The following is a 22,253-nucleotide window of genomic DNA, read 5'->3' as shown; positions in this document are numbered from 1 at the left end:
ATTAACTTTGCTGACGACACAACAGTGGTAGGCCTGATCCCCGACAATGATGAGACTGACCTCCTCCCTATAGGCTGAGACCTGGCAGTGTGGTGCCAGGACAACAACCTCTCCCTCAATGTGAACAAGACAAAGGAGCTGATCATGGACTACAGGAAAAGGCGGGCCGAACACGCCCCCATTAACATCAATGGGGCAGTAGTGGAGCGGGTCAAGAGTTAAGTTCCTTGGTGTCCACATCACCAACAAACTATCATGGTTCAAACACACCAAGACAGTCGTGAAGAGGGCATGACAACACTTTTTCTCCCTCAGGAGACTGAAAAGATTTGGCATGGGTCCCCATATCCAATTTCTGAATGTTTTTTTTTAAACAAGCATGATAGCTGTACTTTTAGTTTATGGTTTAGGCAGCTTGTTAGCCATATCGATGTTTCTCAATGGAGTTCAAAGCACGTGAATGCATCCAACTAGTAAATTCCCACCTCCCACTTGGTTACGAATGCAGCATAATTACTAGTTGGAGGGCTCGTCTAGTGGATTTCTACCAGTCGTATGTGGTAAATTCCCACTTGGTTACGAACGCAGAATTATTCTGATTTCCTATGTCAAATCTAGATTTGAGGTTATAACACAAGCCAATTTAGTAATATTCAAATATTTTCACACAATAAAGCTCAAATGAATTTAATCAACTTTTTATCATAAATTATGCAATGAACAAATGAAGAGCTTGCATCTGCTAAATGACTAAAATGTACACAAACCAAGTTAACCCTTTCAATACACATAAAATGCTGAAACAACTGTAGAGTTCATTCTCCATGACATAACAGGCACCCATAGCTGTAGAGAAAAAAACTCACAGGACATTCAATTTATACAAATGCTGGTTTTTGGTTGTTAGAATGATTTTTGGAAAGGCATCCATATTTCACTGTGATCTCTCCCATCTCCTGGACTGTAGTATTCAGGTGTGGATAAGAGCTGGGGCAGTCCTTCTGCTCAGGGATCTCTCATGGAAAGACCCTGGGCTATGTATTGTTCCTGTCAGTCTGCATGTCACAGTCGTAGGTGTGGCATTGGCATGGTGACATCACGGAAAAACCGATGGACCAGGGCATTTTTGGCAGATATCCTCTTGTTTGGGTCATAGCTCAGCATTTGCTGGAAAAATAAGAAGAACAAATACATCATAAAAAGGGACAGATCGATTACATGTGTCATAGGCCTATGTAAAAACAAAATGTGAAGCTCTGAGCACAAATTTCTATTAATTATATTTTATTAACCCTATTAATAAAAGAGAAGAAAACGACCGTAAACTCTGCCAGAGAGAACTTCTGGATTTATACTTTAGGCACCCTACAGCCGTAAGGACTTAAGGAGGATTTTGATATGAGGGTCATGTTGTAATTCCTATTGTCATCATCTTAGCTTCACACACACACACTTTCCCTGGTATTAGGGTGTCCTGTATTCATGATGCCCCTAGTGGCCCGATACTTCCAACAGGTTACCTTAACCTTTATCTAGTTGTTTTATTAATTTCCCCTGGTTCTACATTTGTATATAGTGTTGTATATATTTTCCTTTTGCCGTCTTTATTGCTTTCTTTGAGTCTGGGTTCCTTATACTAACACCACATTCCCTGTGTTTTGTTCTAGTAGAAATAAATCTAACATGTTCTGTTCTATCCTGTATTTCTATCTGATATTATGACATCTAGTGGCCCTTTTGGATACTTTAGATTACCACAGGTGTCTGCAATTACCTCTGGCTCACAGTGTGGCCTTATCTGTCCCACTGTTGTTTGTGGAGACATGCTCTGATGAAGGTAGACTGACCGAAAGTTCAGCTATAATTAAAATGAATTTGCATCTGACTGGAACCATTTTCCTGTTTCTCCAGTTTTGCCTCCAGCACTTTCACAAATCAGCTTTGGATGTACAGTAGAGTCTGCCTATTATTAACCTTATTGGTACCAGCCTAATACCAAAACATAATTAAAAAGTGGTCAATGTTGTTAGAGTTCTAACCCTGGGCCTCCTGAGTGGCTCAGCGGTCTAAGGTGTCCATACAGACCGGGATTCGGTCACAGGCTGTATCACAACCAGCCGTGATCGGGAGTCCCATAGGGTGGTGCACAATTGGCCCAGATTCGTCCGGGTTAGGGGAGGGTTTAGCCGGGGGGGGGCTTAACTTGGCTCATCGTGCTTTAGCAACTACTTGCAGCGGGACAGGCACATGCAGGCTGGCCACGGTCGTCAATTGAACAGTGTTTCCTCCGACACATTGGTGTGGCTGGGTCCCGGGTTAAGCGGGCGGGTGTTAAGAAGCACAGTCTGGCGGGTCATGTTTTGGAGGACACGACTCAACCTTCGCCTCCTGAGACCGTTGGGGAGTTGCAGCGATGAGACAAGATCGAAATTGGGGAGAAAAAGGGGGTAAAATACAAAAGATATATATAATAAAAGGGTTCTCACCTTGAGCAGCTCTCTCCCATCCTCATCCAGTGGGGGAACCACTTTGGACAGCTCCTGTCGGGTCCACTTGGGGAAGGAGGGCTTGTAGTCAGGCATGGAAGTGACCCCTGGCCAGGCCACCTCGTCCGGTGTGCCCAGGGTACGGAAGATCCGGAACAGCTGATCGATCTCTGAGTCGCCTGGAAACAAGGCCCTCCTGGTGATCTGAAGGAAGAATTGGAAAGTTTGGACATGAAGTGAGAGCTTGCTTTATAAACATTAAAGCTACAAATTAGTATAGCCAGAGAATACATTTACCATTTCAGCAAAGATGCAGCCCAAACTCCAGATGTCAACCGCTGTGGAGTAGTATTTGCAGCCCAAAAGAATTTCTGGAGCTCGGTACCATAGAGTTACCACCTGAGAAATGTTAAAATGTTAGTTTCCCCATCATGGGTTCAGAAATCATTTGAGATGCTTACAGAAGCATAACACAAGTGAAATACTAAAGACTCATGTTGCTAGCCATTGGCCTACTAAAAACCGCACAGCAAATTACAGTGTGGTGTATGTATTCTGTATGGTGGGTGTATGCTTCACCTCATGAGTGTAGGTGCGGACAGGTACCCCAAAGGCCCTAGCCAGGCCAAAGTCAGCCAGCTTGATCTCCCCCTGGGCGTTAATGAGCAGGTTCTGGGGCTTCAGGTCCCGATGGAGAACTCTGTGGGAATGACAGAAGGCCAGGCCCTGCAGCAGCTGGAACAGGTAACTCTGCGCACACACATACACACACACACCTAATTAGCTTAAGAGAGACACACAGTTTGACAACCTCGTAGGTTTCCATATTGTTTTCATTTAAAAATGTGACAAAATATATATGTAGCACTGACATACATTGGGGGGGTATATCACTTATTTATAAGCCCCCCCCCAGTCTGAACACGTTGGATGTGCAGTCTGTGCATACCTTGACAAGTGGCAGAGAGATACCAGAGACCGAGGAGTCCATGAACTTCTTAAGGTCCTGATGAAGGAACTCAAAAACTAGGTACAGTTTGTTCTCTGTGTGGATGACATCACAGAGTCTGTCGGTGTGAAAGTACATAGAGATGTCAATGTAAGCACAATTTAACAGAGACAGTTGATGTTTAACATAACAAGTAGCTCAATTGTACATACTTGACAATATTTGGGTGGCTGAGCTCTTTGAGGAGCGATATCTCTCGGATGGCAGTGCTTGGTACTCCCTCCGTTTCCCTAAGAAAAAGGCATATAGCTATGACATTAGTCACACAATATCATCCCTTTACACACAGACACTAGCTAGGTTTCCATCCAATAGGTGACTAATTTATGTGAATATTCTAAAATCCACATAAAAATGATATGCACATTTTCCCACCAGTGATGCGTTTCCATCAAATTAACTTGTTGCAGATAAAAGGCTGTGCATCATGACATAGTGCACAAATACTTTGTTAAATTCCCATGTACCGAATAAAAAAAATACAAGTTAAATGGGTTTCCATCGCAATTTCAACTCTACTGATGGTTTTCTTACAAATATGTTGTGTTACATAGTCTGGTATTGGCACTTGCGCTGTTGGCTAGAGCGCATGTATAGCCTACATGAAAGTATTATTATGGACAAAAGAGCGAGACTATTTGTATTTGTCAAATGGCATCAAGCGTCGATTATCATGTCACCAGAATAAGACCATTAATATTTATTGGAAAGGTGCATCAAGCTCATCACTTTGCACTTTCACCACCTTGTGAAGTTCATCATAACTGATTATATCTGTAGCCTAATAAACTGCATCCTTTCCCAACAAGTCGTAGTGGAAGGACCACACGTCATTGCGTGACTCCAAGTCAAGGCCCGAGGAGGTGTGGTATATGGCACCACCTTGCTTCATCATAGGGATGGTGCCAGGTTTCCTCCAGATGTGATGCTTGGCATTCAGGCCAGAGTTCAATCTTGGTTTCATCAGACCAGAGAACCTTGATTCTCATAGTCCTTTAGGTGCCTTTTGGCAAACTCCAAGCGAGCTGTCATGTGCCCTTTACTGAGGAGTGGCTTCCGTCTGGCCACTCTACCATAAAGGCCGTATTGGTGGAGTGCTGCAGAGATGGTTGTCCTTCTGGAAGGTTCTCCCATCTCCACAATAAACTCTAGTGTTCTGTCAGTGACCAAGTTCTCCCCCGATTGTTCAGTTTGGCCGGGCGGCCAGCTCTAGGAAGAGTCTTGGTGGTTCCAAACGTATTCCACTTAAGAACGATGGAGGCAACTGTGTTCTTGGGGACCTTCAATGCTGCAGAAATGTTTTGGTACCCTTCCCCAGATCTGTGCCTCGACACAATCCTATCTAGGAGCTCTACGGACAATTCCTTCGACCTCATGGCTTGGTATTTGCACTGACATGCACTGTCAACTGTGGGACCTTATATAGACCGGTCTGTGCCTTTTCAAATCATGTCCAATCTATTGAATTTACCACAGGTGGACTCCAATCAAGTTGTAGAAACATCTCAAGGATGATAAATGTAAACAGGATGCACCTGAGCTCAATTTCAAGTCTCATAGCAAACGGTCTGAATAGCAAAGCATCAGTTTAAATTTTTTTAAATAAATTTGCAAATACCTGTTTTTGCTTTGTCATTATGGGGTATTGTGTGTAGATTGATAGACTTAAAAAATATATATTTTAGAATAAGGCTGTAAGGTAACAAAATGTGGAATATGGAATCTGAATACTTTTCAAATGCACTGTATAATAGATGTGTACACAGAAGTATGTGGACACCCCTTCAAATTAGTGGATTCAGCTATTTCAGCCACACACGTTCCTGACAGGTATAAAATCGAGCACACATCCATGCAATCTCAATAGACAAACATTGGCAGTATAATGGCCTTACTGAAGAGTTAAGTGACTTAAATGTGGCACTGTCATAGGATGCCACCTTTCCAACAAGTCAATTCATCAAATTTATACCCCGGGCAACCGTAAGTGCTGTTATTGTGAAGTGGAAAGGTCTAGGAGCAACAACGGCTCAGCCGCGTAGTGGTAGGCCACACAAGTTCACAGAACGGGACCGCCAAGTGCTGAAGCACGTAGCGCATAAAAATCATCTGTCCTCAGTTGCAACACTCACTATCGAGTTTCAAACCGTCTTTGGAAGCAACGTCAGCAAAGGACCTATTCGTCGGGAGCTTCATGAAATGGGTTTCCATTGCCAAGCAGCCACACACAAGCCTAAGATCACCATGCGCAATGCCAAGCGTCGGCTGAAGTGGTTTAAAGCTCGCCGCCATTGTACGCCGTTAGTTGGAAGGGTGTCATTTTTGTTTTTCCTCTTTTGTATCACAAAGTATAATGGATTTATAATATAATCCAGTTGGCGGCAGTAATGCAACATATTGGTTGCCAACCGCCGTTGAACTCTGAAGAAGATGATGCCCATCCAAGATTGTGTAATGTGTATACTGGCTGCTGACAATGGGAAAGCCAGGTGCGTCACACATGGTGCACAGCTAATACCTCCCCTTTTACATGTATCTACACTGAACAAAAATATTAACATAACATGTAACGTGTTGGTCCCATGTTTCATGAGCTGAAATAAAAGATACCAGACATGTTCCATACCCACAGAAGCGCATTTCTCTCAAATTGTTCACAAATTTGTTTACATCCCTGTCAGTGAGCATTTCTCCCTTGCCAAGATAATCCATCCACCTGACAGGTGTGGCATATCAAGAAGCTGATTACACAGCATGATCATTACACAGGTACAGCTTCTGCTAGGGACAATAAAAGGCCACTAAAATGTGCAGTTGTCACAACACTGCCACAGATGTCTCAAGTTGAGAGCGCTTGCAATTGGCATGGTGACTGCAGGAATGTCCACCAGAGCTGTTGCCAGAGGATTGAATGTTAATTTCTCTACCATAAGCCGCCTTCAATGTCGTTTTAGAGAGTTTGGCAGTGCATCACAACCGCAGACCATGTGTATGGCGTTATGTTGGAAAGCGGTTTGCCGATGTCAACTGCCCCATGGTGGCAGTGGGGTTATCGTATGGGCAGGCATAAGCTACAGACAACGAACACAATTACTCTTTATCAATGGCAATTTGAATGCATAAAAATGCTGTATTCTTATTTGTATTACTTTTTCTCCCCAATTTCATGATATCCAATTGGTAGTTACAGTCTTGTCCCATCACTGCAACTCCCGTACAGACTCGGGAGAGGGGAAGATCGTCCTCCGAAAGACGACCCTGCAAGGCCGCACTGCTTCTTGAGACATTACTCGCTTAACCTGGAAGCCAGCCGCACCAATGTGTCGGAGGAAACACCGTACAACTGGCGACAGTGTCAGCATGCATGCGGCCGGGCCCGCCACAGGAGTCGCTAGAGTGTGATGGGACAAGGACATCCCGGCCGGCCAAACCCTCCCCTAACCCGGACGACGCTGGGCCAATTGTGCGCCGCCTCATGGGTCTCCCGGTCACGGACCGCTGCGACACAGCCTGGGATCGAATCCGGATCTGTAGTGACGCCCCAAGAACTGTGATGCAGTGCCTTAGACCGCTGTGCCACTCGGGAGGCCCCGTGATGAAATCTGGAGGCCCATAGCTAGATTAGGGCCCAATGAATTCATTTCAATTGACTGATTTCCTCATATGAACTGTAACTCAGATATTTTTTGAAATTGTTGCATGTTGCATTTATATTTTTGTGATTCCAATGGGATTGCAATAACTTGCCTAAATTCAAGGACATATGCCTCTTCTGTGATAAGGGAAGACTATTATACATTGAGTGTGACAGTTATTTTGGAGCGAGATAATTACATATTTTATCTAATTAATAAGACCAGACATGCCACCAGGGGTCTTTTCACAGTCCCCAAATCCAGAACAATTCAAGAATGCGTACAGTATTATATAGAGCCCTTATTGCATGGAACTTCCATCTCATATTGCTCAAACAAACACCAAACCTGGTTTCAAAAAAACAGATAAAGCAACACATCAAGACACAACACCTCTCCCCTATTTGACCTAGATAGTTTGTGTGTATGCATTGATTTGTAGGCGGTGTGTGGCTTTTAAAAAAAAATTATGTAGTTCTGTCCTTGTCTATTGATGTTCTGTATTATGTCATATTTCGTGTGGACCCCAGGAAGAGTAGCTGCTGCTTTTGCAACAGCTAATGGGGATCCTAAAAAAATACCAAATATGTATTTTCAATGACAGATATTATTTAATGAAAACAAACTACTGAATTAGTCGTTAATTTCTTCATTCTCTCTGGTAAATGTTATATATACAGAAAAACTCATATTTGAAATCTGTCCACAAATGAAATACATTTTTACTAGAAATCCAATATTCTAGTTTGATTGTAATTTGACATTTCCTGCTTCTAGCTTGCTGAATCATCTTTGGCTGAATCTTTTTATGAGATGTCCAGGTGTCCATTTATATTGTTTTTTTTTTTTAAATCCCAGGCCCCTGTCCCCGCAGGAGGCCTTTTGGTAGACCGTCATTGTAAATACGAATTTGTTCTTAACTGACTTTCCTAGTTAAATAAAGGTAAAAAAAATGTGAACAATGCCATTTTATAGCAGTGCCAGTAGCTGTCATTGCAGTGACTTGTTTGTCATACAAAGCTATATAGCTAGCCAGCCTGGAAACTCGACGTTTGACTCACATTCCTACCGCCAAAAAGATCAACCGGTAAAGTAGCTATGTTAATATCCTTTTACTCAACGTTCTGGCTGATTCAAACGCAAAGTTCAGCCCGATGTAGAATTCAATGCAAATGTAACGTCGGGTTTCCAGGCAACTAGCTAGCTTAGAGTTCGCTAGTTATTAACTATACTTACGCTACCTACTTTCAAGACTCACTGGTTATCAATTCAGGTCGAATGACTAGCTAAGGTATTGACATAGTTAACAAGGTTAGCTAGCAAGCAACTGTGGAAATGGAAAGCATAGTCACATCGGGACTAATGTTACTGTGAGGAGTCAGTCAGCTGCTTGACCAGGCTACAATTAACGTTAGATGGCTAACGACACTTAGGTAGCCAGCTAATTTTCTGTCAGACACCACTTACGTGTCTAGTCTGATTTTCTTGAGGGCAACAGTCTCTCCCGTGACTTTGTTCTTTGCCTTGTACACCACCCCGTACGTCCCTTCTCCAATCTTTTCCACTTTCTGAAATAATTCCATGTCACACGAGTTCTGTTTGGCTAACGATTCAAACCGTTGTGTTTTTTAAAACAAAGAAAACCGTTAACGTTAGGCTCAACTTCAAACTAACGTAAGCATGCGAACTAAGTCAAGTCTGCGGGAGGGGGAAAAACAACTTGTAGCAGGAACACATCAGGATTATCCATAGACTGTAAAAAAAAAAATTAAAATCCCACAATAAATAAAAGGGATCAATTGAGCCGGGTGTATTAACTCTATAGTAGTAACACTTTCCACTCAAACCAAAAGTAACAGGTCCCGCGTTGTGTATGCCACGCCCCGGAAAAACGACAGCGACGCGAACCTTTTCAATATACGACCAATCACTGACAGCCCAATGGTAAAAAAAATACGACTGACACGCCCATTCAGCACAGAAACAAACGCAGAATGGTTGGAACATGGATTTTAGCTTTAGAAAACCTTCTCTGGCAGTCGCGTTTTTGTGAAAGGTTCAAATTTGAGGCGCTTATAATCGCCCGCCTTGATATTCAAATGTTGATCTTCCCTCCAGATATTTGTAAGTTATTGATTTCAGTTAAGAAGCTAAAAATAAACTCTGTCTGTCCTGCATTTGGCTGATGCGTATGTCATCATTCCATTTGAAACGGTAAATAATGATTGAATGACCCTCCCTCCTCTTGCTCTCTCAGGTTACAGTAACCACGTTTCCATTCATTGTTTTTATGCGAGTAAAGTCATACCATATGCAAAAACATCACGACAGCTGTGATGAAAACAGGACGTTTTGGTACAACTTTATAAATGCCGACAGATAATGAATTTGTTTATTTAACCAGGTGTGATCTTTTTGTGCCGGTAAAATTAATTATGCAAGAAATGGCAGTGGAAACGCCTTTACATTGATATAACAACCATGATATCGAAATAAACTTGGAGTCATATGGTGTGTGGTCCTCCCACTATGACTCGGGAAAACAGTGCAGTTTATTATGCTACAGATGAAATAAATTATGAACTTCACAGGGTGGTGAAAGTGCACGGTGATCTTGATGCTCCATTCCAATAAATATCGAGGGTCTTATTCTGGTGACATGATGATCAATGTTTGACTGCCGTTTGACAAATAAAAATATTCTTGTTCATATCCATAATAATCTCATCGTGTAGTTTAGCCCGTCCACACAGACTTTTCGCACTGTATTTGGGAGCTGTTGATTAAAGCGCAGGTGCCAAGACCAGAGTGGGGCACATTTTGTATTTAACGCAGTAGTTTTTGTGACAAAAATATATAGTTGAAAATGCAATGGAAACATATAGAATTTTACATGAACATTTAATTGAAAACGTACATTTTGTGTGCACTACGTCATCACGCACTGATTTTGTGTGTATCACTTCATCACGCACTGATTTTCATCTGCACCAACTCCATTTGGTGAAAATCTGTCGCCAATTGGATGGGAACATCGAGCTTTCATACAAACTCTGCAGATAGCACTACTGGGTGATCTGAAAAGTCATAGTCAATCGATCGATAATATAATAATACTTTTAGCAAAAACATTTTTTTTAATTTAACACCTGTAGAAATTCTGAGAATAGAAAGGTTCAGAACTTTTGTGAAACATCACAGCACAGTTGAAAAATATATGGCAAATGAAAATCCAATATGGATGGTGTTAAGATATAGATGGGAGAGGTTGAATGGAGCTGAAGGTTGGGAATAATAACAACAAGATAACTGTGTTCGTAAAACATATGTAGGTTCTTAACTTTTGTGAAAGAAATAGATGGGAGGGGTTGAGGTTAGAGGATGGACAGGAGTAAAAACAAACAAAATATAACTATTGTAAAATAGACTGTGCCTATAACATTTATATAGATTGTATGAGCTGGAAGTAGAAGCCTAAGTGTGGTTGTTCACTCATTTTTAAAATTTTATTTAACTAGGCAAGTCAGTTAAGAATACATTCTTATTTACAATGACGGCCTACCCCGGCCAAACCCTAACCCGGATGATGCTGGAGAAATTGTGCGCCTCCCAAAGTACTTCATTTAATCTGATTGTCATAAGGTTCCATGACTTTGTCCACACAGGGCATCTGAACACACAAAATACATTTTGATGATTTTTGTTACATTTTGGGTGTTTTATTTAACTTTTGTACACCTGTGGTGCTCCGGTCATTAGAAATGAATGGGTGAGACTACAATTAGTGTATAAAATTGAGTTCAGGCACATGCCCATTCATCAGATGGACACACACTTCCTCTCCCAGACCCCCACATGCATGTGTGTGTTTGAGCACACACATACCTCACTACCCTTCTTGGCTTCCATGGCAACCCCCACGGGAACCTTTCCCCAATATAATCTTTCCCCATGGGAACCACACCTGTTGGCATTCTCACAAACAATCGCAGCATTGTTTCAATAATATGTAGAACTTTTCTCGCAGCTCTGGTATATAAAGCTTTTTTGAGGCCTTGCTCACAATTCATTCTGTGGCAGCACAATGACCAAACGATATACTATATGTGAGGCTCATATCTTTGATCATGACACTGGTAAGGAGGAGAGAGTCCTTGTTAAACTTTGACACAAAAGTAGTCTGTGATAAATAGCACTATGTTTCATCTGAGTATTTGTTATAGTCAAAATAATCCATACATTATGTATTTTTTACTCAAAAACTAGTTGTATGAGCTCCGGTCAATGAGGCCTACAGGCCATAAATAGCAAATAGAAGTTTAAAACTTGTAATGTTCACAAGAACGTAAGTAGATAAAAATATCTAACACAACATTAGGTTGTTACTTTTGGACTTTTGGAAAGTTGAACACTTTTTCCTGTTGACTTGATCCTGATTATGTTAAAATTCCTGACATTTTTCAGAGGTTTATCAGTCTTCCACTCTGATCCCAGAGTGGACCGACCTTTTGGTGTGTGTGTGTGTGTGTGTGTGTGTGTGTGTGTGTGTGTGTGTGTGTGTGTGTGTGTGTGTGTGTGTGTGTGTGTGTGTGTGTGTGTGTGTGTGTGTGTGTGTGTGTGTGTGTGTGTGTGTGTGTGTGTGATAATGAGAGAGGACAGTCAAGACCTGGAGTTTGTCCGGGTAATATGTATCCCAGAACTAAATCTGGGCCTAGCTACAGCATTGTAACGGGATATGTGATGCTCCATTACCCATTTTAGCTTAGCTAATGTAAACTGCTGGGATGAATTTTTTAACTTACCTGTCTCTTCTAAATGTCCAGTTGCAGGTGGTTCTCCAAAAAACGGAGAATATTCAGAAAGATATTACATCTACGTTTTGTATCAACTGAGAAATGCCTCTTGCATGTGTGAAGATCTTTGTTTTGATCACACTGTGTAACGCTTTGTCATCTACTTCTACACATGCCCACGGCCAGGTCACATCGAAACGACTAGTTCCTGCAAAGATATTGAGAAATGCAAGATGTCTGGCAAGTAAAATGTTGAGGAAACTCCTCACTCGGTGCAAATTGTGGATATATATTCTCTAGTTTTTGGAGAACCACCTGCAACTGGACATAGACTTTCAGAAGAGACACTTTTCTTCTGAATCGAAAAGGAAGAAAGTAGCGCCAAGAAGAGGTTAGAAAAATTCCTTCTGAGGCTTTACACTAGCTAAACTGTAGCAGGTAGTGGAGCATCACATATCCTGTTACAATTCTGTAGCTCGTCTGGGACAATTACCATGTTACAGTGCTTGTTTACAGAAGACAGAGGCGACCACCTGTTCTAATTAGCTATCGAAGCATCTCCGAACACCTGTGTGTAACGGAAGAAGGACAAAATAGTGTTGCAACTAAAAAGTACTGTCAGTTGCAACAGTGTTACATTATTTTGATGTGATGTGAAAGTAGAGGGCTTTATGTTTCCAACATCATATTGCAAGTAAGGATTATTTATATTTCCAAACTTTTAAAAAGAGTGTCAGGATTGTAGTTCACATGGAGCCAGATTTGGTCCATACCTTCAGCTGAGAACCGAACAGGAAGCTGTGAAGCCCCTTTTGGGTTCTCGAGAGCTATCTATAGTTACATTTCATGTGCCGAGAATGAATAATTTGTTGCCTTCATTTCAATGGCATCAAGTCGTGTGTGTGTGTAAATGGTAATACTGTAACTGAAGGAAGCCATGTTAGAAACGTACAGTTATGACTATAACTATTGTTGCCTGAAGGAAGGAAATGAGGTACAACACAGCGATGGGGAGTTCATGCTCTGGCACCCTCTACTGAAGAAGATTAGAATCACGCCTGACAAGGCCAATGAACACTGTGCCTCACCAGAATCTCCGTTTTCCACAGGTGATAAACCTGAGCCACGTATTCATTCCTTTAATTCAGCTCTGCTCTTCACCAAGCCCAGACCCGACCAGGTGTTGTACCTTGTTTCCCTCCTTTAGGGAGCCGTAGTTATAGTCATAACTGCACGTTCCCTTTCAGTCGGTCAACACGATACAACACAGCTATGGTGTCTACTGGGGTCGCCCCAAGCTGACCCCAGCAGACACCAAATGAAATGGCCCACGGCAGACCACCCAAAGTCCCAACCCGAAGGAAAACCTGCGGTACCTGGGTATTGTGTAATCTGCATGCTGCCTAATGACCCACTCCTGCCCCAGCTGTAAGCAAACTGTGGGCTACACTTAGGGCAGTGACATCCGAGCAATAAAACATCACAAAAGTGTATGATGATACCCAACTCGCCGCAGCACAAATATCTCCTACAGGCAACCCTTTAAGCAATGCCCAAGAAGCTGCCAGACCCATGGTGGAGTGGGCGCGTACACAATTCGGTCATTTTTGCCTTTTGCTGTCATATGCCTGAGAAATAGCCTCCACAGCCAGTGGGAGAGACGCTGCTTAGAAAGTGCTCTACCACAAGCCGGATTAGCAAAACCGACAAAATTGGCCACACAAACAGACACCCCTGGTCTACTGGTTTATCAAGACTGAGAAGCCGCATGGGTGACATCGGCTAGCAAGCGGTACTGTGACAAGACATTTTATCGGATCAAAATTGATAATTCAGCCCCGGGTTCCGTAACTGACTCAGCCGAGGTACGGGCACCCGTGAGAGGAAGTCATAAGAATTCCACATGTTTTCCAAGGGAACCTGTGTGCACCATGGACTAGGGGAACAGTGCCAGCCGCTGTTACTGGCACCGTCCCTTCATCCCGCACACAAGCTGACCTGAGCAGGGGTGGCTGAGACATACCAGAAAGCAAAACTTTAGTATCTTTTAATTTATTTGCTCATGGTCTTTGAACCCGAACCCAGCTTGTTAGCCTTTGTCATTTTGGTTGCGTTAGCCATCTTACTCATACCGCGTTTACATGGTACACGGTGGACGACAAGCTGGATGTCATTGTTTATAATGAGAGCATGACGGTATATGCTGTTGAGGCTGGCGGTGAATGCCGTCAGCCGCCACGGTAGACGGGACTTACCGCCAAAGTTAAAATATTTCTACTTTTGTCATATGCCGTAACGTTGTTTTCTTCCGGATGTTGATTTGCACTGATTGTTTACTGAAATCACCATAGTGCCACATACCGTTGTGCTGGATTGCTTTTGCTGTAACCATCTTTCTTGCTTTCTTGTCCCGCTATGCTGGCTGGTATGATGGTTTTTGTGTCCCTCGTCTAAACGCAGCATCATTCAGTTAGCCAGGCTAAACCGGCAGAAGAATAACTAACAAATTCATCAGGAAACTCACAAAACCTTTTACCAGGCTTGAACACACAATGCCCAGAAGGATGGGCAGGCCCTCCTTAAGTGGGACAGTTAGATTTCGCATTTCCATGTTTATTTTAAAGAATGCGTGAAAATGTTCTGTTCAGATCGAAATGAATAGCGGAGGAATTGAAGGAATTAATCCGTGCCTTGGGTTTATCACTATTCCGGTGAGGCACTGTGTTCATTGGCCTTGTCAGGCGTGATTCTAATGTTCTTCAGTGGAGGGAGCTAGTGCACGAAGTCCCCATATGTGTGTTGTACCAAGTTGACTGACTGAAAGGGAACAGTTGAATTACTCTTCAGTTTAATGTGTCTCCAGAAACATTCTTTTACATAACTCTCAATTTGAGTAAAAGTTTTTTTTCTCTCACTATAACCGTCCAGCTAGTTTCAATCAGGTTTGTGTGGGCTTTGTCTAAGCCAGTGTTCTGTGTTGGTATCTTTCAGTGCTGTGCAGTGTGGTCGGTCAGGTGCTTTAGTGAGCAATGTTGTTAGCACATGAGTGGTCACATGTTGTGCAGCTTGAACAATCTCACCACCAACCTAAGGCAATTGGAATGGCAAGATCATATGTCTCTGTCAGCTACACACAGACTTACCATTGAATGCACCTCAAGTAAAAAAAAAATTAAAAAGGACTTGTGGCTGCAGAGGCCTCCACAGAACCCTGCCTTTGTGTGTCCATACATCAACTGAAACATTTGTTGAAATATTTTACCAGATTTAAGTATATACTGAGTTGCATGCATGTTATTTTGTTTCATGGTGTTTAGTTGTTAGATTGTTAGATTACTTGTTAGATATTACTGCATGGTCGGAACTAGAAGCACAAGCTTTTCGCTACACTCGCATTAACTTCTCTAGGGTAGGGGGCAGTATTTTGACGTCCGGATGAAAGGCGTGCCCAAATTAAACTGCCTGCTACTCAGGCTCAGAAGGTAGGATATGCATATTATTAGTAGATTTTGATAGAAAACACTCTGACGTTTCTAAAACTGTTTGAATGATGTCTGTGAGTATAACATAACTCATATGGCAGGCAAAAACCTGAGAAAAAAATCCAACCAGGAAGTGGGAAATCTGAGGGTTGTAGTTTTTTCAATTGATTGCCTATTGCCTATACAGTAACTTAGGGTTCATTTTGCACTTCCTAAGGCTTCCACTAGATGTCAACAGTCTTTAGAACGTTGTTTCAGGCTTCTACAATGAACAGGGAGCGAACAAGAGTCAGATGACTGAGAGAATGACATGAGTTCAGTGGCGCGCATTCATGTGAGAGGTAGCTGTGTTCCATTACATTTTTAAAGACATTGGAATCGTCCGGTTGGAATATTATTGAAGATTTATGTTAAAAAGGCCCTAAAGATTGATGCTATACATCATTTGACATGTTTCTACGAACGTAAATATAACTTTTTTTGACTTTTTGTCGTGACATTTTCGACGCACTTCCTACATTTGGAGTAGCTTACTGAACGTGCTAACAAAAAGGAGGTATTTGGACATAAATTATGGACTTTATCGAACAAAACAGCATTTATTGTGGACCTGGGATTCCTGGGAGGGCATTCTGATGAAGATCATCAAAGGTAAGTGAATATTTATAATGCTATTTATGATTTTAGATGACTCCAAAATGGCGGGTATCTGTATTGCCTGATGTTCTTTACTGAGCGCTGTACTCAGATTATTGCAAAGTGTGCTTTCCCCGTGAAGCTTTTTTGAAATCTAAGTTGAAATAATAGGCAGTGTGTAGAATAATACATAAATATGCAAAGGATATTGCATATTTCTACCTTTGTGTGCCTATTTAGGGTACATCACCATGAAGAGAACGACATTCATATCCATAATTATGCATTTCTGTGTAGTATAGATCAGGGACCCATGATGAACTTATGTTTCCGCAATTCTGTTATAGGGTGTAAATCCACTTCACTTACTGTAGTTCAATAACCAAAAGCAATTTTTTCAAATTCAAGTGTCATGTCATAGCTGACACCCCATTATTTCTGCAGACATCATTGAATCTTAATTCAGAGCAGATATTTAACAACGTTTTTGGAAAATGTGGTCACATTTACCGAAATTCTGTTATCAAACTGCATCTGCACAGTTCTTCCAGTAAATGTGTTTTTGTCAAATGTTCTGTGTAAATTGTTAAAAGTAGTTATTGTGCATAGGGTTGTATGGTTTGTTAAACCTTGAAAGCAATGGTTTTTGTTTGGCATACATTATAAGTGAAAGACCTAAATCCTTTACCATGGAATTGCCCTATAGCCTGTGAGCAGGCAGGAAGTTCTTTGCTGATGTTGTCTTATGGAGTTGCAAAGGTCAAAGGTCACAATAAGAAGTTGAGAATTGAATCAAGGTGTGTGTCCCAATAATCTCTCATTTCTACCGAAGTGTAAACTTCATGATTTTGAAGGGAAATAACTGGTATATGGAAACTCTCTATAGCCAATGCCTACACCAATCCAATGCTATTAAATGTGTGGGCAGTAGTGAACAACTGTACACTTCAGAAAGAAGAAGCGATTACTGGGACGCACCCTTGATGTGAAGTCATAGTTATGTATTGGCGTTCGTTACTCCCCCCTCCCAGGAAGGGCCATAAAGAAACAGACTTCTCGATTTCTTCTGTACTCTTATGTTACTAATTTGACCCTTTCAAGTTTAATCTCTTACTTTTTGCATAATGTGTTTGTTCTAATATCGCATTTCCATGCATAAGTTGAGACTTGTTCCTTTGATGATTTGCCCTACACTTGTTTTAAAGACAATTTCCAGCCAGATTCCATGACTCCACCATATGCTCGAACGTCGCTCTAACTTCACTTAATTAACTTTTTTCATTAATATCACTTTTCAAATATGAGCACCATCTATCATATTCTGACAGATTTCGAACAAATGTAATTTAATGTACTATACGTAATGTCTGTTCCTTATAGGGATGCCTGGAAGAATTGGCTTAGCTGCAATCCTGCCTGCCCTGACGTCCGAACTTACAGCTGTGCGTGCATGGGAATCACAAGATGAGTGTGTGGGGATGGCAAATCAATAGCATCCTTTTACTCCCCTCTTTCCCCATATTCTCCTTTCAGTGCCATAGGCCTCATACCAAGTCAAATTATCTATGCTCGTAGCAATCCAAATACGCTGGGAAACACTTGTGCCTGCTTTTTAACGCCTCTTCCGCATTCCAGAACGATTCAGTCAAACAGACTAAGACATTATTGAACTAATGGGGTAGAAATAAAGGTCTTAATGGTTCACAAGTTTGGACATCAAAGTATAACACATTAGAACACAGCACGGAACAGTAGACTATAGTTCAGTACTGTACATTATAGTGTACTCAACTCTAGTGTGCTCTACTGTGTACTGTACTGAACTCTACTCCACTATATTATACTGTACAGGACTGTACTGTATTTTTTAAATTTAATATTACCATTTATTTAACTAGGCAAGTCAGTTAAGAACAAATTCCTATTTACAATGACGGCCTACTGTACTAAACTATTCTCTATTTTTCTTTACTGTACTGTGCTATCCAAACTTGTGAAACATAGACGTCTGGGATTGGATCAGATTTGGTCCGGACCGGACCAAATTTGAACCAATCATGGATGTCTATGTTTTGGACAAATTAAGGCTAGTTCAAACGTCTGTGGATGTTGAAATCAACGCTGGTCCAGACTGGGGGAAAAAACAACGTCTGTGGATGTTGAAATCAAATCCAGGGCAGATTGACCAAATTTCAACGTCCATGGACGTCTGGTGTCGGTTGGTGCTCAGTGGGTGAGGATTCTGGTTACAGTAAAGGGAAAGAGCGGGGGCTCATGGTAAGGTGTCAGCAAGTGCCAGGAGATGTGACATTAATTGGAGAGACAGAGAAGAGAGAGGGAGTATTGTCCAGACTTCACACTTTTGCTTCAACCACCAAACGACAAAAAAAGACAGAAAACAGTTATCAGCTGAACATAACAGTATGCCAGTGATAGGGAGGACAGTAGCAGGTGACCCAACTGTAGTTTGTGACCACAATGATTTCCCATTGTAGCCAATTCAACAGCAGACATTTCGTGACTGATTTGTTTTTTGGGGAGGGGATTCTGTTACCGATTTCTTTCTCATTCATCATTAATGATTCATTCAGGATTATCCGTAATCATGGCAGCATACACATTAATATAGAATTGTTTAGAAACATTCTATTATTGTTTACAATATAGTGACTCCAAAATGACACATTATTTAGCATTCATTTATATTGGGCACAAAATACTCTGAAACACAACCAAAACAAACAGCAAGTGCATCCAACAAGTTTGTAGAGTCATAACCTTGATGTAATCAAGAAACGGTGGATATATGGCAGCATTCACCCTAAACTGAAAGCGTGAACCTCTGCATTTAACCATGGCAAGGTGACTGGAAATACAAACAGTGTAGTTATTCCCTCCGTAAGGCAATCAAACAGGCAAAACGTCAGAAAAGAGACAAATTGCAGTCGCAATTCAATGGCTCAGACACGATACGTATGTGGCAGGGTCTACAGACAATCCGGATTATAAAGGGAAAACCAGCCACCGACGTCTTGCTCCCGGACAAGTTAAACACCTTCTTCACCCGCTTTGAGGATAACACAGTGCCATCGACACGGTCCGCTCTCAAGGACTGTGGGCTCTCGTTCTCCGTGGCCGACGTGAGTAAGACATTTAAGTGTGTTAACCCTCGCAAGGCTGCCGGCCCAGGCGTTATTCCTAGCCGCGTCCTCAGAGCATGCACAGACCAGCTGGCTGGAGTGTTTACGGACATATTCAATCTCTCCCTATCCCAGTCTGCTGTCCCCACTTGCTTTAAGATGCCCACCATTGTACCTGTACCCAAGAAAGTGAAGGTAACTGATTTAAATGACTATCGCCCGGGAGCACTCACTTCTGTCATCTGAAGTGCTATGAGAGGCTAGTTAAGGATCATATCACCTCTACCTTACCTGACACCCTAGACCCACTTCAATTTGCTTACTGCCCCAAAACATCCACAGACTATGCAATTGCAATTGCATTGCACATTGCCCTATCCCATCTGGACAAAATAAATACCGATGTAAGAATGCTGTTCATTGACCATAGCTCAGCCTTCAACACCATAGTACCCTCCAAGCTCATCATCAAGCTTGGGGCCCTGGTTCTGAACCCCACCCTGTGCAACTGGGTCCTGGACTTCCTGACGGGCATCCCCCAGGTGGTGAAGGTAGAAAACACCTCCCCTTCATTGATCCTCAACACAGGGGCCCCACAAGGGTGCGTGCTCAGCCCCCTCTTGTACTCCCTGTTCACCCATGACTGCGTGGCCACATAAGTCTCCAACTCAATCATCAAGTTTGCAGATGACATAACCATAGTAGGCCTGGTTACCAACAATGGCGAGACAGCCTACAAGGAGGAGGTGAGGGCCCTGGCGGAGTGGCGCAAGGAAAACAACCTCTCCCTCATCGTCAACAAAACAAAGGAGCTGATCATGGATTTCAGGAAAAAGCAGAGGGAGCACTCCCCTATCCACATTGACGGGACAGCAGTGGAGAAGGTGGAAACCTTCAAGTTCATCGGCGTACACATCACTGACAATTTGAAATGGTCCACCCACACAGACAGTGTGGTGAAGAAGGTGCAACAGTGCCAAAACCCTCACAAACTTGTACAGATGCACAGTTGAGAGCATCCTGTCGGGCTGTATCACCGCCTGGTATGGCAACTGCACCGCCCGCAACCGCAGGGCTCTCCAGAGGGTGGTCCGGTCTGCCCAACATATCACTACAGCACCCGATGTCACAGGAAGGCCAAAAAGATCATCAAGGACATCAACCACCAAAGCCACTGCCTTTTCACCCCGCTATTATCCAGAAGGCGAGGTCAGTACAGGTGCATCAAACCTGGGACCGAGAGACTGAAAAACAGCTTCTATCTCAAGGCCATCAGACTGTTAAATAGCCATCACTAGCCGGCTACCACCTGGTTACTCAACCCTGCACCTTTAGAGACTACTGCCCTATATACATAGACATGAAATCACTGGTCACTCTAATAATGTTTACATACTGCTTTACTGATTTCATATATATTTTTCACACTGTTTACTTTTACTTCACTACATTCCTAATAAAAATAATGTACTTTTTACTCCATACATTTGCCCTGAACCCCAAAAGTTCTCGTTCCATTTTGAATGCTTAGCAGGACAGGAAAATAGTCCAATTCACACACTTATCAAGAGAACACCCCTGGTCATGTCTACTGACTATGATCTGGTATACTCATTAAACACAAATACTTTGTTTGTAAATTATGTCTGAGTGTTGGTGTGTCTCCCTGGCTATCCGTAAATGTCAAAAACACGATTTGTGCTGTCTAGTTAGGTTAATATAAGTAATTAGAAATTATTTATACTATTACTTTTGATACTGAAGTATATTTTAGCAATTACATTTACTTTTGATACTTCACTATATTTAAAACCAAATACTTTTAGACTTTTACTGTAGTATTTTACTGCGTGACTTTCACTTTTACTTGAGTCATTTTCTATTAAGGTATCTTTATGTTTACTCAAGTATGACAATTGTGTACTTTTTCCACCACTGGCAGTGAGATACCTCATCACTCATCTTGAAAAAACAAATACAAAAAACGTGGAAATCAATCAATCCGCCATCATTAACACAATGGAAAAATCTATTTATTTATTATTTAAATATTGAAAGTGTGTGGACTACGGAGAGAAACAAAATGGTGCAGTTTCAGACCATGTGGCAAACAATAATGCAGCAAACAATAATACAGGCACTAGGGATGCTGGTGTGAGCATGTGAGTCTGGGCAAAAGAGATGTAGTTGTTGTTCGTATGTGTGTGTTTGTATTTGGTGTATAAAAATGAATTCAGGCTGTAATATAACAAAATGTGGAAGAAGTCAAGGAGTATGAATACTTTCTGAAGGCACTGTATGTTGAGAATACAGTATGTACATATAAAGTGAATACACAATTAGTTTACATTTTCAGAGATCAAATAACATTTCTCCAGAATAATGTTGCAGGAATGCTAATCTTATCTGTTCCTAACTTCAGAAACGATTTCAGAACAATACAAATTATGTAAACATTATTAAAGTGACCAGTGATCAATATACATGTATATAGGGCAGCAGTCTCTAAGGTCCAGGGTAGAATACCGGGTGGTAGCCGGCTAGTGGCAGTGTCTAAAGTGCAAGGCAGGGTACCGGGCGGATGCCAGCTAGAGATGACTGTTCAACAGTCGGAAGGCTTGGAGATAGATGCTTTTAATTCTCTCTGTCCCAGCTTTGATACTACCTGTACTGTCTTTGCCTGCTAGATTGTAGCAGGGTGAACAGGCTGTGGCTCGGGTGGCTTTGGTCCTTGATGATATTCTTGACCTTCCTGTGACACTGGGTGCTGTAGATGTCCAGGAGGGCAGGCAGTGTGCACCCGGTAATGCGTTAGGCTGACCACACCACCCTCTGGAGAGCCCTGCGGTTGCGGACAGTGCAGTTGCTGTACCAGGCGGTGATACAGTCCGACAGAATGTTCTTGATGTTGCATCTGTAGATGTTTGTGAGGCTGTTAGGGGCCAAGCCAAATGTATTCAGCCTCCTGAGCTTGAACATGCTGTTGAACATGCTGAGGTTGAACATTCTGTAACATGCTGTTACCCCTTCTTCACCACGGTGTCTGTGTGGAGGGACCATTTCAGGTCCTCA

The 22,253-nt window shown here is 42.1% G+C and overlaps 1 protein-coding gene across 1 annotated transcript; it reads right to left on the bottom strand.

Moving 5' to 3' along the window:
- Positions 1-671: 671 nt before the first annotated feature.
- Positions 672-9,016, bottom strand: LOC115207965 (cyclin-dependent kinase 2). The gene is made up of 7 exons (XM_029775614.1): positions 8,598-9,016; positions 3,648-3,725; positions 3,436-3,553; positions 3,066-3,236; positions 2,784-2,885; positions 2,487-2,690; positions 672-1,167 (listed from the first exon to the last, which is right to left on the bottom strand). The coding sequence occupies exons 1-7, from the start codon at positions 8,711-8,713 to the stop codon at positions 1,063-1,065; spliced, it is 894 nt and encodes a 297-aa protein (XP_029631474.1). The 5' UTR covers positions 8,714-9,016; the 3' UTR covers positions 672-1,062.
- Positions 9,017-22,253: the final 13,237 nt, after the last annotated feature.

The sequence above is a fragment of the Salmo trutta genome, chromosome 14 (assembly GCF_901001165.1).
Source record: "Salmo trutta chromosome 14, fSalTru1.1, whole genome shotgun sequence".
Classification (NCBI taxonomy): Eukaryota; Metazoa; Chordata; class Actinopteri; order Salmoniformes; family Salmonidae; genus Salmo; species Salmo trutta.
The sequence above is the reverse complement of the archived record's forward strand: the minus strand, read 5'-3'. Positions and strand labels throughout refer to the sequence as shown.